This window comes from Schistocerca gregaria, chromosome 11 (genome assembly GCF_023897955.1).
Source record: "Schistocerca gregaria isolate iqSchGreg1 chromosome 11, iqSchGreg1.2, whole genome shotgun sequence".
NCBI lineage: Eukaryota > Metazoa > Arthropoda > Insecta > Orthoptera > Acrididae > Schistocerca > Schistocerca gregaria.
In genome coordinates this window covers 150817453-150831910 of record NC_064930.1, presented here as the reverse complement: position 1 = coordinate 150831910, position 14458 = coordinate 150817453, and the positions used below count along the sequence as shown (strand labels likewise).

The window sequence follows — 14458 nt, the reverse complement described above, 5'->3', positions numbered from 1 at the left end:
TGATGTATGTCATGCAATTTAAGTATGTGTGGTTTGCATGTGAGAGTAGCAAGATAGGTTCAGAGGCAGTGGGTTACGCATGTTCCTGTTTGCACCGCTCGGTCTGGAGTAAATTTTCGTGATGATGGGTGAGAGAGTCGAAGTTTGAGATGTAGCAAAAGATCCACCATCCTGTCCAGAAAGTGCGCTGCAGCCTTAGATAATTACAAGATAGAGAATCACCAACGTAAAGCCGTGCCCACTGGGCGGAGTTTCTCATGTGTAATTGTTGTATAAAAATGTAATAATAGAATTTATAGGAATAAAAAAAGATAGTGAAAAGAAAAAGATTGGTGGCCTTGTTCTTCGAATAGTGTGTAGTCATGATATCCAGAATTTATAATGTGTGCGGCATTCACATTCAGTGCGATGGCCACTTGTTGATCAAAGCCGTTAAATAAGAAAGAAAATGTGGTACTGCCAGTGCGTAGTGAACAATCAGAGTTGTGTCAATTACTAATAGTCAGATCTGCGTTATCCGTTTCCGTTGCGTAATATTCAAACACGAGAGCAATTTGTAGCTTAACTGTGAGTACTGGGACTCATAATGAGTCGCTGATGGTTCGCGATGAACAAGAAGTGAGTCCACTCGCCCGGCAGACCACTCGTCCTGCAGGCCTGACTGCTTGGTGCCGCAGCATGAGCAAGGCGTGCGGGAGCACGCTACATTGGGCTGAGCTAAACGCCGGACTGTATAAAAGTTAGGGCTTTTTAGAGGCGCTGACGACCGAGCAGTTGAGCACCTTGCCAAACTAAACATCATGATCATACGAAACTTCCTGGCAGATTAAAATGTGTGCAGGACCGAGACTCTAACTGCCTAGCTCGAGTCTCGGTCCGGCACACATTTTAATCTGCCAGGAAGTTTCGTATCAGCTCACACTCCGCTGCAGAGTGAAAATCTCAGTCTGGGATCATCATCGTAGCTGTTAGGGCGAGATACCGTAAGGTGGCAATAATCTGGTACTCACCAAACCAGCAGACCGGGTACTCTGGTCTGTCTATGAAATTTTCCAGGATTTTTGGCTCGTTGCATTAGGCAGTACAGTTGACTGCCTATAGATTGACGGAGGGCGTCGAAAAAGTCCAAAGAAGGGCAGCCCCTTTCCTGTTATAGCGCAATAGGGGCGAGGGTGTCACTGATACGATACGCTAGTTGGGGTGGCAGTCACTGAAACAAAGGCGGTTTCTTTGTGGCGAGGTCAGTTTACGAAATTTCAATCACCAACTTTCTCTTCTCAATGCGAAAATATTTTGTTGACACCCACCTACATAGGGAGAAATGATCATCATAATAAAATGAGAGAAAGATTTAGGTGTTCCCTTTTCGCACGCGCCATTTGAGAGTGGAATGCTAGGGAAGTAGTACGAAAATGGTTCTATGAACCCTCTGCCAGGCACGTAAGTGTGAATTGCAGAATAACGGTGCAGATGTAGTTGTAAATGTAGACGAGAGACATCAGGACTGTTCTCTGTGGCATTCCATAAGTAACAATTCCGGCCCGGCTGTAGCGAGGCTTAACGCCTGCGTTGTTGTCAGGAAACGACATCACGGGAGTGCTTTGAAGATGCCCGATATTCGGGGGACAGTTCTTGCGGAGGGAGGTTGCCTTGCTGTGCTGGCCGCGGGGGCCGATTCTCTTCCACGAGGCTCGCGATCGGGGACGTGCCGGTTTGTGCTGGCGCAGAGATGAAGTGCAGAGACCGATTAGTAGGCGCTGGATCGGGAGCACCGAGCACGAGAAGCCAGAGACACACCCACAAGCGAAAAGGCGCCAACGCTCTCTCGGCAGCACGCACTTAGGCCGCCACCAATGAACGGAGGGCATCGCTCACTCGCTCTCTCACAGTTTGGCATCCGGCAGTTTAGCCGCAGAGTGCGTTTAGTTCGTCACAGGGTATGACAGCACCTAGTGAGCAGATTACAGAGTGACTAGTTTCATTGACTGTATGTCAGTCTGCACGGGTTAAGCCTCTTCCACTTTGCTCTGTCCACAGCCAGTCTTTTCATTTCTGAATACTTGCCTCCTCTGATATTCTCCAGCATTTGATATCTTGTTTTTCCTCTTCCCCCTTTTCCCTCCACCATTCCTTCTATTCCTTCCTTCAATAAACAGCCTCCCCTCAAACAATGTCCAATGAAGCTCCATTTTCTCTTTCTGATGACTTTCAGCATCTTTCTTTCTTCTCCAACTCTTCTTAATACTTCTCCATTCCTTACCCGGACTTCCCATTTCACTTTTTCCATTCTCCTCCACATCCTCATCTCTAGTGCCCCCACTCTTCTTTCATCGCCCTTCCTCAATGTCCAGGTCTCTGCTCCATGCAGTGCAATGCTCCATACATAACATTTGGCAATTGTTTTCCTCAGATTTTTGTTTAGTGGTCCACAAAGTAATTTCTGTTTCCTCTTTCCGTTGCAAATTCTTTTCCTAATTACTGTTGAGAAATACGTATCATCCTTTATTACACCTCTCAAGTAACTGAAGTTATTCACTTGTTCCATCTCTCTTGCACTCCCTGCCATCACAACCGTGTCGCCTGCAAATCTTATACCCTCCAATCTCTGACCCCCTATACAAACTCCTCTTCCATCAAAAATTTCACTAATAGTTTCCTCCAGATATAAACAGCAACCTTGTCTTACACCTTTTCCGAGTTCAATTTCTTCACTCATAACACCTCCGATTCTTACTCTTTCTCTCTGGTTCAAATATAAATGTCTAATTTGCTGTCTATCCTTCCAGTCCATGTTCCCTTAGGATTTCCATCAGTTTGTCCCATCTGACACAGTCAAAAGCCTTCTCAAGATCAATCAACACAACATACACCTTCCTTTTCTTCTCCATGTATCTCTCCCCTAACAATCTCAGTAGCCCAATGGCATCTCTAGTTCGCACTCCTCGCCTGAAACAGAATTGTTCATCTCCTATTACGCAATTCAGCTTTCCATATACCTTCTGTTGAGCGTCCTCAGCAAGGCTTTGGCTGCATGCGATATCACGCTCACTCTTCTATGTTCTTCACACTTTTGCTGTTCTTTTTCTTTTCTATAGGTATTAAGATACTTTCTGTAAAGTCCTATGGTAATTTTCCATTTTATTACACAATTCAATCGACTCCCTTTTCCCTTCTCCAATGACTTTAACAGTTCCGCAGGAATCTCATCAATTCCCATTGCCTTTCAATTTTTCATCTCCTCCATAGTATTGCATTTCCCTTGTCATCATCTGCGATTTTGTCTTCTTCTTCTATCCTAAGGTCTTCCTCACTCGGTCAGCTGTCTGCAGCGTACGAGAAGATGCGGAGAGTATATAGAATGGATATTCTTCCCATCTTCTCATCATTTCTTGGGGTTCACTCACCATTTCACCGACTGCTGCCTCTACTTCCATTAGTCCATTGTTGTTTCTCTTTTCCCTGAATCTCAAATCCATTGCTTCTTTGTACATCAAATCATATTTTCCTTTCTCTAATTCCTCTATCCTGCCACACTTTTCTGTCAGCCATTCCTCCATTGCTTTTGCTGTCTCCCTTCTTAATTCATTATGGACAGACAAAAGTGGAAGAGGCTTAACCCACGGCAAGACCCTACTACTGGTGCTATCAGTTTGCCAGAGGACTATTGCTGATGAGCTTGTACGCCTCCTGTTCCGTCCGTGTTGCAGGAGCAGGACACCGCCCACCCGTAACGTCGCCTCGTCCCCACTTCCTCATGATACAACACTCCACGTAAAAGGGGCCAGCTGCGTCCTAGAGCCGAAACGTATTTAGTGCAGCGCTCAGCTCAGAGCACACTGTTTCTTTCCTGTGCCAAGCGCCGATCCTGCAGGGGTTCGGTCACTCGGGGCTGTGTATCGAGTTCCGCCTGCACGGCTCCACCGCCGTTTATGCCCGGCTGCACGACCCCTGGAGCCGCCAGCTGAGCGGTCGCGGTGTTTCTGGCCCTGTCACTGAGGAAGACGAGGAGTGTGTCACTGTGGGAGACTTGTGGTCTTTTTAATTTATTCCTCTTCAAGTTTCAAATGGCTACACGCTCGACAAACGAATTTTTTATCCCTGCTGGACTTGAAACTTCGTTCATTTACTTCCTGCTTTCGCTCTCAGTGTCCTACGGGACTTTTACTTTTATAAAGTGTCGCTTCAATGAACTTACACTACTGACCATTAAAATTGCTGCACCAAGAACAAATGCAGATGACAAACAGGTATTAATTGGATAAATATATTATACGAGAACTGACATGTGATTAAATTTTCACGCAATTTGGATGCAGAGATCCTGAGAAATCAGTACCCAGAACCACCACTTCTGGCCGTAATAACGGCCTCGATACGCCTGGGCACTGACCCAAACAGAGCTCGGATGGCCTGTACAGGTACAGCTGCCCATGCTGCTTCAACACGATACCACAGTTCATCGAGAGTAGTGACTGGCGTATTGTGACGAGCCAGTTGCTCGGCCACCATTGACCAGACATTATCAATTGGCGAGAGATCTGGAGAATGTGCTGGCCATGGCAGCAGTCGAACATTTTCTGTATCCAGAAAGGCCCGTACAGGACTTGAAACATGCTGTCGTACATTATCCTCCTGAAATGTAGGGTTTCACAGGCATCGAATGGAGGGTAGAGCCACGGGTCGTAACACATCTGTAATGTAACGTCCACTGTTCAAAGTGCCGTCAATGCGAACAAGAGGTGACCGAGACGTGTAAACAATGGCACCCCATACCATCACACTGCGTGATACGCCAGTATGGCGATGACGAACACACGCTTCCAATGTGCGTTCACCGCGATGTCGCCAAACACGGATGCGACCATCATAATGCTGTTAACAGAAACTGGATTCATCCGAAAGAAATGACGTTTTGCCATTCGTGCACCCAGGTTCGTCGTCGAGTACACCATCGCAGGCGCTCCTGTCTGTGATGCAGCGTCAAGGTTAACCGCAGCCACGGTCTCCGAGCTGATAGTCCGTGCTGCTGCAAACGTCGTCGAACTATTCGTGCATATGGTTGTCGTCTTGCAAACGTCCCCATCTGTTGACTCAGGGATCGAGACGTGGCTGCACGATCCGTTACAGCCATGCGGGGATAAGATGCCTGTCATCTCGACTGCTAATGATACAACGCCGTCGGGATCCGGCACGGCGTTCCGTATTACCCTCCTGAACCGACCGATTCCATATTCTGCTAACAGTCATCGGATCTCGACCATCTCGAGCAGCAGTGTCGCGATACCATAAACCGAAATCGCGATAGGCTACAATCCGACCTTTATCAAAGTCGGAAATGGGATGGTTCGCATTTCTCCTCCTTACACGAGGCATCACAACAAAGTTTCACCAGGCAACGCCGGTCAACTACTGTTTGTGTATGTGAATCGGTTGGAAACTTTCCTCATGTCAGCACGTTGTAGATGTCGCCACCGGCGCCAACCTTGTGTGAATACTCTGAAATAATAATCATTTGCATATCACAGCATCTTCTTCCTGTCAGTTAAATTTCGCGTCTGTAGCTCGTCGTCTTCGTGGTGTAGCAGTTTTAATGGCCAGTAGTGTATATTTAGTTACAATCTAACAGGTCTTCGTCCACCGTAAGTATGGTTGATAATAGTGGAAGTATCATTGTTATATTTCAAGAAGTGACTTATTTTGTACGAATGCGTGGTTTCGTGGCGATATACAGGGTGAGTCACTAACTACTGCCACCTAGAATAACTCCAAAAGTGTGACAGTAGGTGAAACGTTTCTGGGGCAAATGTTGCATGGGCCAACAGGGGACATAATATGACGTTAGTTTTCGTTGCTAGGTGAGGTCGGTTCAGCAATATGGTCAACTTATTTTTTTTTAAATGGGATGCAATCGTTTGGTACTTACTTTCTTGTAGCGGCTATCGAGACGAATCCATTTACGTGTAACAGTAAGGTCTTTGAAGGTCAACGAAGATCACGAAGGTCGCAGGAACGTCCGTTTACAGAAGGTGTTCGAAGTGGTGACCTTTAGTATGAATGCAGTGCTGCAAATCTTCTTATCGTGGATTGAGTGGTATTCCTTATTACGTCAGTACTTATCGAAGCACGTGCTCTCACAATTCTCTTTCAGATATATTCAGGTGTAGTCGGAACGTCTTTATAAACAAATGTTTTTTACGAATCACGAATCTCCACAAGAAAAAAAATCCAGAGGCGTCAAGTCTGGCGAACGAGCCGGCCACGACACATCTCCTCCATGTCCAATCCACCTGTGTCCACAACTCACCTCTGGCCACCAGCGACAGACGTGTCGCCCACTCGCCGTGCTGATGCCACGTAATTTAGCTCTCAGTGAACTTGCCGGCCGGTTTTCTAGGCGCTTCAGTCTGGACGCGCGCGACCGCTACGGTCGCAGGTTGAAATCCTGCCTCGGGCATGGATGTGTGTTATGTCCATAGATTAGTTAGGTTTGAGTAGTTCTAAGTTCTTGGCGACTGATGACCTCAGAAGTTAAGTCCCATAGTGCTCAGAGCCTTTTTTTTTCTCAGTGAATTTCGTTGGCGTTCTCCGTAAATGGGAAGGATACCGACTTGTTCTTCCAAGGAATACATGATTCAGACTCAACGATACTAGCCTCACCCTTCCCATTAGTGTTGTATTGGGAAACTGTCAAATAGTGGCACGCCGTACTCGGCGCTTATCTACTGTTTGCACGATATGCGAGAGACGATTGTCAGAGCATGTGCTTCGATAAGTGCCGATGTGATGAGGAATGCCAAAGTCCACCTTCGTATCTCTGACGCGATCCGACATAGCAACAAAAAAACCAACGTCTTATTATGGTCCCCGTTGTCCCATGCAACATTTGTGCCACAAACTGTTCAGCTGCTATCATGCTTTATGAGTTATTCCTGGTGGCAATACTTAGTGGTTCAGCGTGCATGTGAAATTGGAAAACAAAATGAATCTGTACATCACACAAAATATTTTTTTTTCATCAAAGAGCTGAATCCAAGAAAAAAGGTATCGTTTTCCAGAGGACTCAGAAGAAGATTTGAGCTAAACCATCAGTGGCAGATAGGTTAGATTAGATTAATTATTCATTCCATAGACCCATAAAAGAGGGAATCCTCCTGGATGTGGAACATGTCAGATAAACACATTACAAAAATGTAATTAGAAAAACTTGAGTTTCATTAATTCAAATTACCCTCAGTCAATGTACAGTACAATTACGTACGTGAATTAAATTTAAACTTCTAATATTTACTGGTCTAATACTTACATCTGCTTTCATTAAACCCATCATTCAGACATTTGCTAGATTCTTGCCTATTACAACCAAGTATTGTCAAAAATTAAAGTAAATTATTCGTTTCAGTGATCCTCATTTAAGAACAGTCAGATTATGTGCAAGATTTAAAATTAAACTTCCACTATTTACATACTTAAGACTTAGATCTGCTTTCCATACATCCATCATTCACACAGTAGGTAGTTATTTGGCTGTTACAACCAAGTATTGTCAAAAATTAAAGTACAGTAAATTTTCATTAAAATGGTCTACTGCACTTGTTGAGAAACTCACGGATGGAATAGAAGGAGTTGGCCACCAAAAATTCTTTTAAATTATGTTTCAATTGTGCCTTGTCTGAAACTAAACTCTTAATGGTTGCTGGTAAATTATTGAAAATATGCGTTGCTGAATACTGGACTCCTTTCTGGGCAAGAGTAAGCGATTTTAAATCTTTATGTATATTGTTCTTATTCCTAGTGTTGATACTGTGTACTAAGCAGTTAGTTGGAAAAAGAGATGTAACATTTACAACAAACCTCATTAAGGAATAAATATACTGAGAAGCTGTATATACGTTTTTGGATAGGGTCCGCCTTTAGCAAAACACAACTGTGTTTTGAAAAAGGCGGACCCTATCCAAAAACATATATATTGTTAAAGCAAACACGGAAAAAAGAGCTTCAATACCAAGATGATTACTGAGAAGCTGTCTTTAATATGCCCATTTCTTTGAATAGGTTTCGACATGGTGTTCTTGGATTTACACAAATCATTGCTCTTATTATACCCTTCTGTACTCGAAAATGTTTTTCTCTGTTTGTCGAGTTACCCCAAAATATGATACCATATGACATAAGGGAGTGAAAATAAGCAAAATATGTCAGTATTTTTATATTAATATCTCCTATGTCTGACATCATTCGCATTGCAAACACAGACTTGTTTAGGCGCTTTAGCAGGTCGTTAGTATGTTGCTCCCAACTGAATTTATTGTCAAGTTGTAATCCCAAGAATTTTACACTCTCAACTAGCCCTATTTCCATGTCGTCATATTTTATACACACACCAGAAGGAAATCTCTCGGATGTTCTGAACTGCTTATAGTGGGTCTTTTCAAAGTTTAATGACAGTGAATTGGCTATGAACCACTTATTAATGTTTAAAATTTGATTAGCTGCCCTTTCTAAATTTATATTTGATTTACTAGACTACTGGCCATGAAAATTGCTACACTAAGAAGAAATGCAGATGATGAACGGGTATTCATTGGACAAATATATTATAATAGAAGTGACATGTGATTACATTTTCACACAATTAGGGTGCATAGATCCTGAGAAATCAGTACCCAGAACCACCACCTATGGCCAAAATAACGGTTTTGATACGCCTGGGCATTGAGTCAAACAGAGCTCGGATAGCGTGTACAGGTACAGCTGCCCGTGCAGCTTCAACACGATACCACAGTTCATCGAGAGTAGTGACTGGCGTATTGTGACGAGCCAGTTGCTCGGCCACCATTGACCGGACGTTTTCAGTTGGTGAGAGATCTGGAGAATGTGCTGGACAGGGCAGCAGTCGAACATTTTCTGTATCCAGAAAGGCCCGTACAGGACCTGCAACATGCTGTCGTGCATTATCCTGCTGAGATGTAGGGTTTCGCAGGGATCGAGTTAAGGGTAGAGTCACGGGTCGTAACACATCTGAAATGTAACGTCCACTGTTCAAAGTGCCCTCAGTGGGAACAATAGGTCATCGACACGTGTAAACAATGGCACCCCATACCATCACGCTGGGTGATACGCCAGTATGGCGATGACGAACACACGCTTCCAATGTGCGTTCACCGCGATGTCGCCAAACACGGATGCGACCATCATAATGCTGTTAACAGAAACTGGATTCATCCGAAAGAAATGACGTTTTGCCATTCGTGCACCCAGGTTCGTCGTCGAGTACACTATTGCACGCGTCAAGGGTAACTGCAGCCACGGTCTCCGAGCTGATAGTCCGTGCTGCTGCAAACGTCGTCGAACTGTTCGAGCAGATGGTTGTTGCCTTGCAAACGTCTCCATCTGTTGACTCAGGGTTCGAGAAGGGGCTACACAATCCGTTACAGCCATGCGGATAAGATGCCTGTCATCTCGACTGCAAGTGATACGAGGCCGTTGGCATACAGCACGGCGTTCCGTATTACCCTTCTGAAGCCACCGATTCCTTATTCTACTAACAGTCATCGGATCTCGACCAACGCGAGCAGCAATGTCGCGATACGATAAACCGCAATGGCGATATGCTACAACCCAAGCTTTATAAAAGTCGGAAAAATGATGGCACGCATTTCTCCTCCTTACACGAGGCATCACAACAACGTTTCACCAGACAACGCCGGTCAACTGCTGTTTGTGTATGAGAAATCGGTCGGAAACTTTCCTCCTGTCAGCACGCTGTAGGTGTCGCCATCGGCGACAACCTTGTGTGTATGCTCTGAAAAGCTAATCATTTACATATCACAGTATCTTCACCCTGTCGGTTAAATTTATCGTCTGTAGGGGGTAGCATGTAACCTTCGCAGTGTAGCAATTTTAACGACAGTAGTGTATTTATTTCAATGTTTGTGTCATCTGCAAGTAAGACAAACTTGGCATCTGGTAATGTAACAGATGACAAGTCATTAACATACACAAGAAACAGTGGACCCAGTATGCAGTCCAACACGTTCGTACGTGTCTAGGCGACCAGGCTGGCCACATTCGTGTAAGTGGTTTGCCTCGGTGGGCAGAGGGGGCGGGCCGCCGCTCAACACAGCTGCCTGGTGTGCGGGAGGTCCCTGTTTCGAATCCTGGCGCAGCACGCTCTCTCATTCGTCGGCGATGAAACTGACACCGTCAGTCCGTTCCAATTCCTTATTCCTGTCCACCTTGAATCTGCGTATTGGTGATTAAAAAAACTGCACGCAATTCTGAGTAATTATTTTCTTTATTAGCTTGTTGTCAATCTTCTGAAGTCAATGGTACTTGTTTTGTTCAGTACATACCTGTATTGAACTTTTGTAAATCTTTGAACTGATTTAACAGAGGAGTACAGTATTCTTTTCTTAATTCAGTTTTGTTTGTACAAGAAAAGTAATACAAACTTTTAATTTTTCACGCTGTAATCTTAGTAACGGTTACGTGTTTCTGTGTGTTAAAACTTTAGGTTTAGCTGAAATCCCTCACTGAAACCAGGTTTTACATGACCTCGATAGTCGACCATATGCAATAATCCAGCGCTGAGATATTCCCGAGCTACAGCTTTCCACAAACACACCACCCTGGTAGACCGCCCGCTCTGGCCTTCTTTACTGCTCAAGTACGGCCTGGAGGAGACGAAAGTGGCCCAGCGAGCAGAGTTCCAGAGAGACACGGCACAGGAGGGGAAGCGGGCTACAGAACTGACGCGACCACTGCACGTGTGGAACGCTTTTGGGGCCCCGCCAGCGAGCTGCCGAGACCGGATCGATGCCGGACTGCCGCGCTTCTGATCGCTCAAACTGCATGTTTCCGGAGTGAGCGTCGGCTTCCGAGCAGAAGCTGGTTCTACTGGGGGCGGTCAGCGTGCTCCAACCAGGCTGTGTTCTGGATGTCTGGCGAGAGGCAGGCGAGCGATACAGGACAATAGCTCTCGTGATAGTGGCAGGTAATCTGGTTTTCGAGCAGAGCTCGGAAGGTTTCCTTAACCCTGGATCTGCAGATGACAAACTTGCAGCTGTACGCTATGTATGGGAACTGTTTCGTGACAAGTGTAGAAATCCAATGATTCCCAATGATTCGCTCACAGTTGACGAACAGCTAGTCCCATTCCGTGGAAGATGCAGCTTCACCCAGTATATGCTCTCTAAACCAGCCAAGTATGGCATAAAAATATTTTGGTTGTGTGATGCTACGAGGGCTATCCACAAAGTACATAACGCTTTTGTCTGTGTCCGTCAGGGGCGGAGCTAGCGCGACCACCTCGGTGTCGTGGCATTCCGCCGCTCGGTCTGCATCCTGCCGTGCTAGCGAGAGGTTCGTGCTGTACTCTGCTGAGTTACTGTGACAGTTTGAAATGTCAGCCTTAATTGAAAATGCCGCGAAGTGTGAAGTGCGTGCTGAGTGCAAAAACTGCACACCGATAGAGATCTATCGGCAGCCACAAGTTTTGTCCAAGATGGATACCAAAAATCTTGACACAGATTCACAAAAATCAGCGAATGGCTCCAGCGTTAACGTTTTTGGACGCTTACGAGAAAGATGGCGACTCAAGAAAGATGGCGTCTCATTACTCGATCGCATCGTTACTGGTGACGAAACGTGGGTTAAGCATGTAAACTGCGAGACAAAATTGCAGTCAATGCAGTGGGGGCACACAAATTCGCCCCCAAAACCCAAGAAATGCGTGCAGACAATGTCGGCAAGAAAGGTGACGGCGACTGTTTTTTATGACAGAAAAGGTGCGATTTTTGTGGATTTTCTGGAGAGAGGCACTACTATAAACTGTCAAAGGCATTGCCAGACTCTGCACAACCTCAGAAGAGCAATACAAAACGAGCGCAGGGGAAAGCTGGGCTCAGAGACCTTGCCGATTCACAGCAACGCCCGGGCCCACACGGCAAACGCCGCTCGCTGAGTCCTCGAATCTTTCAAGTGGGAGTTGTTTCCTCGTCCGCCGTACAGTCCCCACCTGGCACCGAGCGGCTCCCACTTATTCCCAGCAACGGACAAGTGGTTGGCTGTGCAGCCTTTTGATGACGACGCACAGCTTCGAGGAGAAGTGACCACGTGGCTGGAGGCGCAGGCGGCCGAATTTTACGACGAAGGAATTTCCGAGCTCGTCCATAGCCACGATAAGTGCCTTAATTTAAATGGCAACTATGTTGAAAAGTAGTATTTAAGTGTGGCTTTCATCTACACATAATAATAAAAAATTCCAATACTTCATTTATTCCAAAACCTAATGTACTTTGTGGATAGCCCTCGTACATCTGCATATGCTTTAGACGGAATTGTTTACACGAGAAGGAAGCCCCATGAACCTACTCAGAAAAATCTTGAATTGAATGTGGTGAAAGATCTTGTTAAAGCATTGAAAGGTCTTAAAAAAATATTACTGTTGACAACTTCTTTACTAGTGTGCAGCTGGGAAAAGAGATGCTTCAGAAGCACATTACAGTGGTGGAAACAATGAAACAAAATAAACCACAAATTCCTAATGAGATCAAATCCTCTGCCTCAAGAGCGATTCATTCCTCTTTGTTCGCATTTAGAGGTGACAATACAATGGTGAGTTATGTTCCCAAAAAGAGAAAGTCTGTAGTTCTCATTAGTACAGTGAATCACGACACAAACATTGCTGAAACACGTGCAAAAAAGAAACCAGATATAATAAAGTTCTATAACTCTACGGAGGGTGGAGTAGGTCAAATGGACCAGAAAATTCGTTATTACACTTGCAAGAGACAAACAAGAAGATGGTCATTTGCATTATCGATGAATATGATGGACGTCGCAGCAATGAACAGTGAAATTTTATTTTCCGCCCAACATCTGACATACCATACTGGAAAAAGTGATCAAAGGCGTTTGTTCCTAAGGGATTTAGCAGAGGAAATCGTAACACCACTCAGGGAACTGCGTTTTCAGATCCCTAACCTTCCAAAGATAATCGTTGATGCCATGCAAAGATGTGGTGTTCAAAAAGATATATTGCCAAACCAACTACCTGTTTCAGGAAAAACAAGAAGATGCAATTATTGTCATATAATAAACACACGAAAAGTGCTGTGACATGCATTAAGTACAAAACCAACATTTGTAACAAACACAGTGGCGTTCTTTGTGCTTCTTGTTTGTCACATGTTGAAAACTAAGTAAAGTGCAATTTTATGTGAACAATGAATAATAACTTTTTGTCAAAATATTGCCTATATACATAATATTGTGAATAATGAGCATGTTTTAATTAAAGAAAATTGTTGTAATAAATGTTATAAAATGTAAATTGCAACGTATAAGTGAATTAATAAAATCATTTCTCTATGTTGTATGTAAATGAATGTAACTAATAAAAATTCACTCTTGGAGTTCTTTTTTTAATTAATAAAATGTTAATCTGTTAATTAATAAAATGTTATCTTAGGTATCTTTCAATATGACACTAAATTTGTCAGAAATAAATTTAACTCCAAAGAATGATTATATTAAAAGAGGAAAATTTTAAATTAGGCCAAGCCCTTGGATTCCCTGCATACGCATTCATGTGTGTTTCCGTCACCATTCATCCTAGGGTTAAAGGAAGGTTCACCGACGCAAAGCAGACGCACTCGAGACATAGGCAGGAATGTGGGAAAGTGTAGCGGAACGGTGCCCACAGCGGCGGTCAGCGCCCACACTGAGCCACGCTGGAGGAGGCGCTGCTGTACTCACTTGCAGCACCTGTCGTCGAAGCAGCAGAAGGTCCCGCTGGGGCAGAAGTTGAGCGAGCCGCAGTACTCTGCAACAGACGGAGGCGAAAGTCACAGCGCGCTCAACCCAACTCCAGCGGGATTACGTACCAGAGATACACCAAAAGTAACGTAGTAACGGTACATTAAGCGGGAATATAAATTCATTCGTCTACTCGGAAACATTACATTTTATTTTACTTCCGTGAATGCGTTTTTCGCCTCAATTTCACGGCAGCCACTTTTCGCCACTGCGTCTGAAGCTAATGACGGCGAGTCACACAAAAAAAATTTACCGTACGTCGAATGTTGACAATTATAGAGCTATTTCTATGCCGTCGGTGTTTGCTAAAGTTATCAAGAGGGTTGTATATACAAGGTTACTGGAGCATTTAAATTCACATAATTTGCTGTCAAATGTACAGTTTGGTTTTAGAAATGGTTCAACTGAAAATGCTATATTCTCTTTTCTCTGTGAGGTTTTGGACGGATTAAATAAAAGGTTGCGAAAGCTAGGTGTTTTCTTTGATTTAACGAAGGCTTTTGACTGTGTTGACCACAAAATATTACTGCATAAGTTGGACCATTATGGAGTAAGGGGAGTAGCTTACAATTGGTTCGCCTCTTACTTTAAGAACAGAAAGCAGAAGGCAATTCTCCGCAATATTGAGAGTGGTAGTGAT

General features: G+C 44.4%; 1 protein-coding gene across 1 annotated transcript in view; it reads right to left on the bottom strand.

Moving 5' to 3' along the window:
• LOC126295494 (uncharacterized) overlaps window positions 1-14458 on the bottom strand; it is a 99889-nt gene that overhangs the window by 17566 nt on the left and 67865 nt on the right. Inside the window, exon 2 of the mRNA XM_049988055.1 lies at window positions 13759-13825. Coding sequence (XP_049844012.1) covers window positions 13759-13825 — 67 coding nt within the window. The remainder of the gene's footprint in view (window positions 1-13758; window positions 13826-14458) is intronic.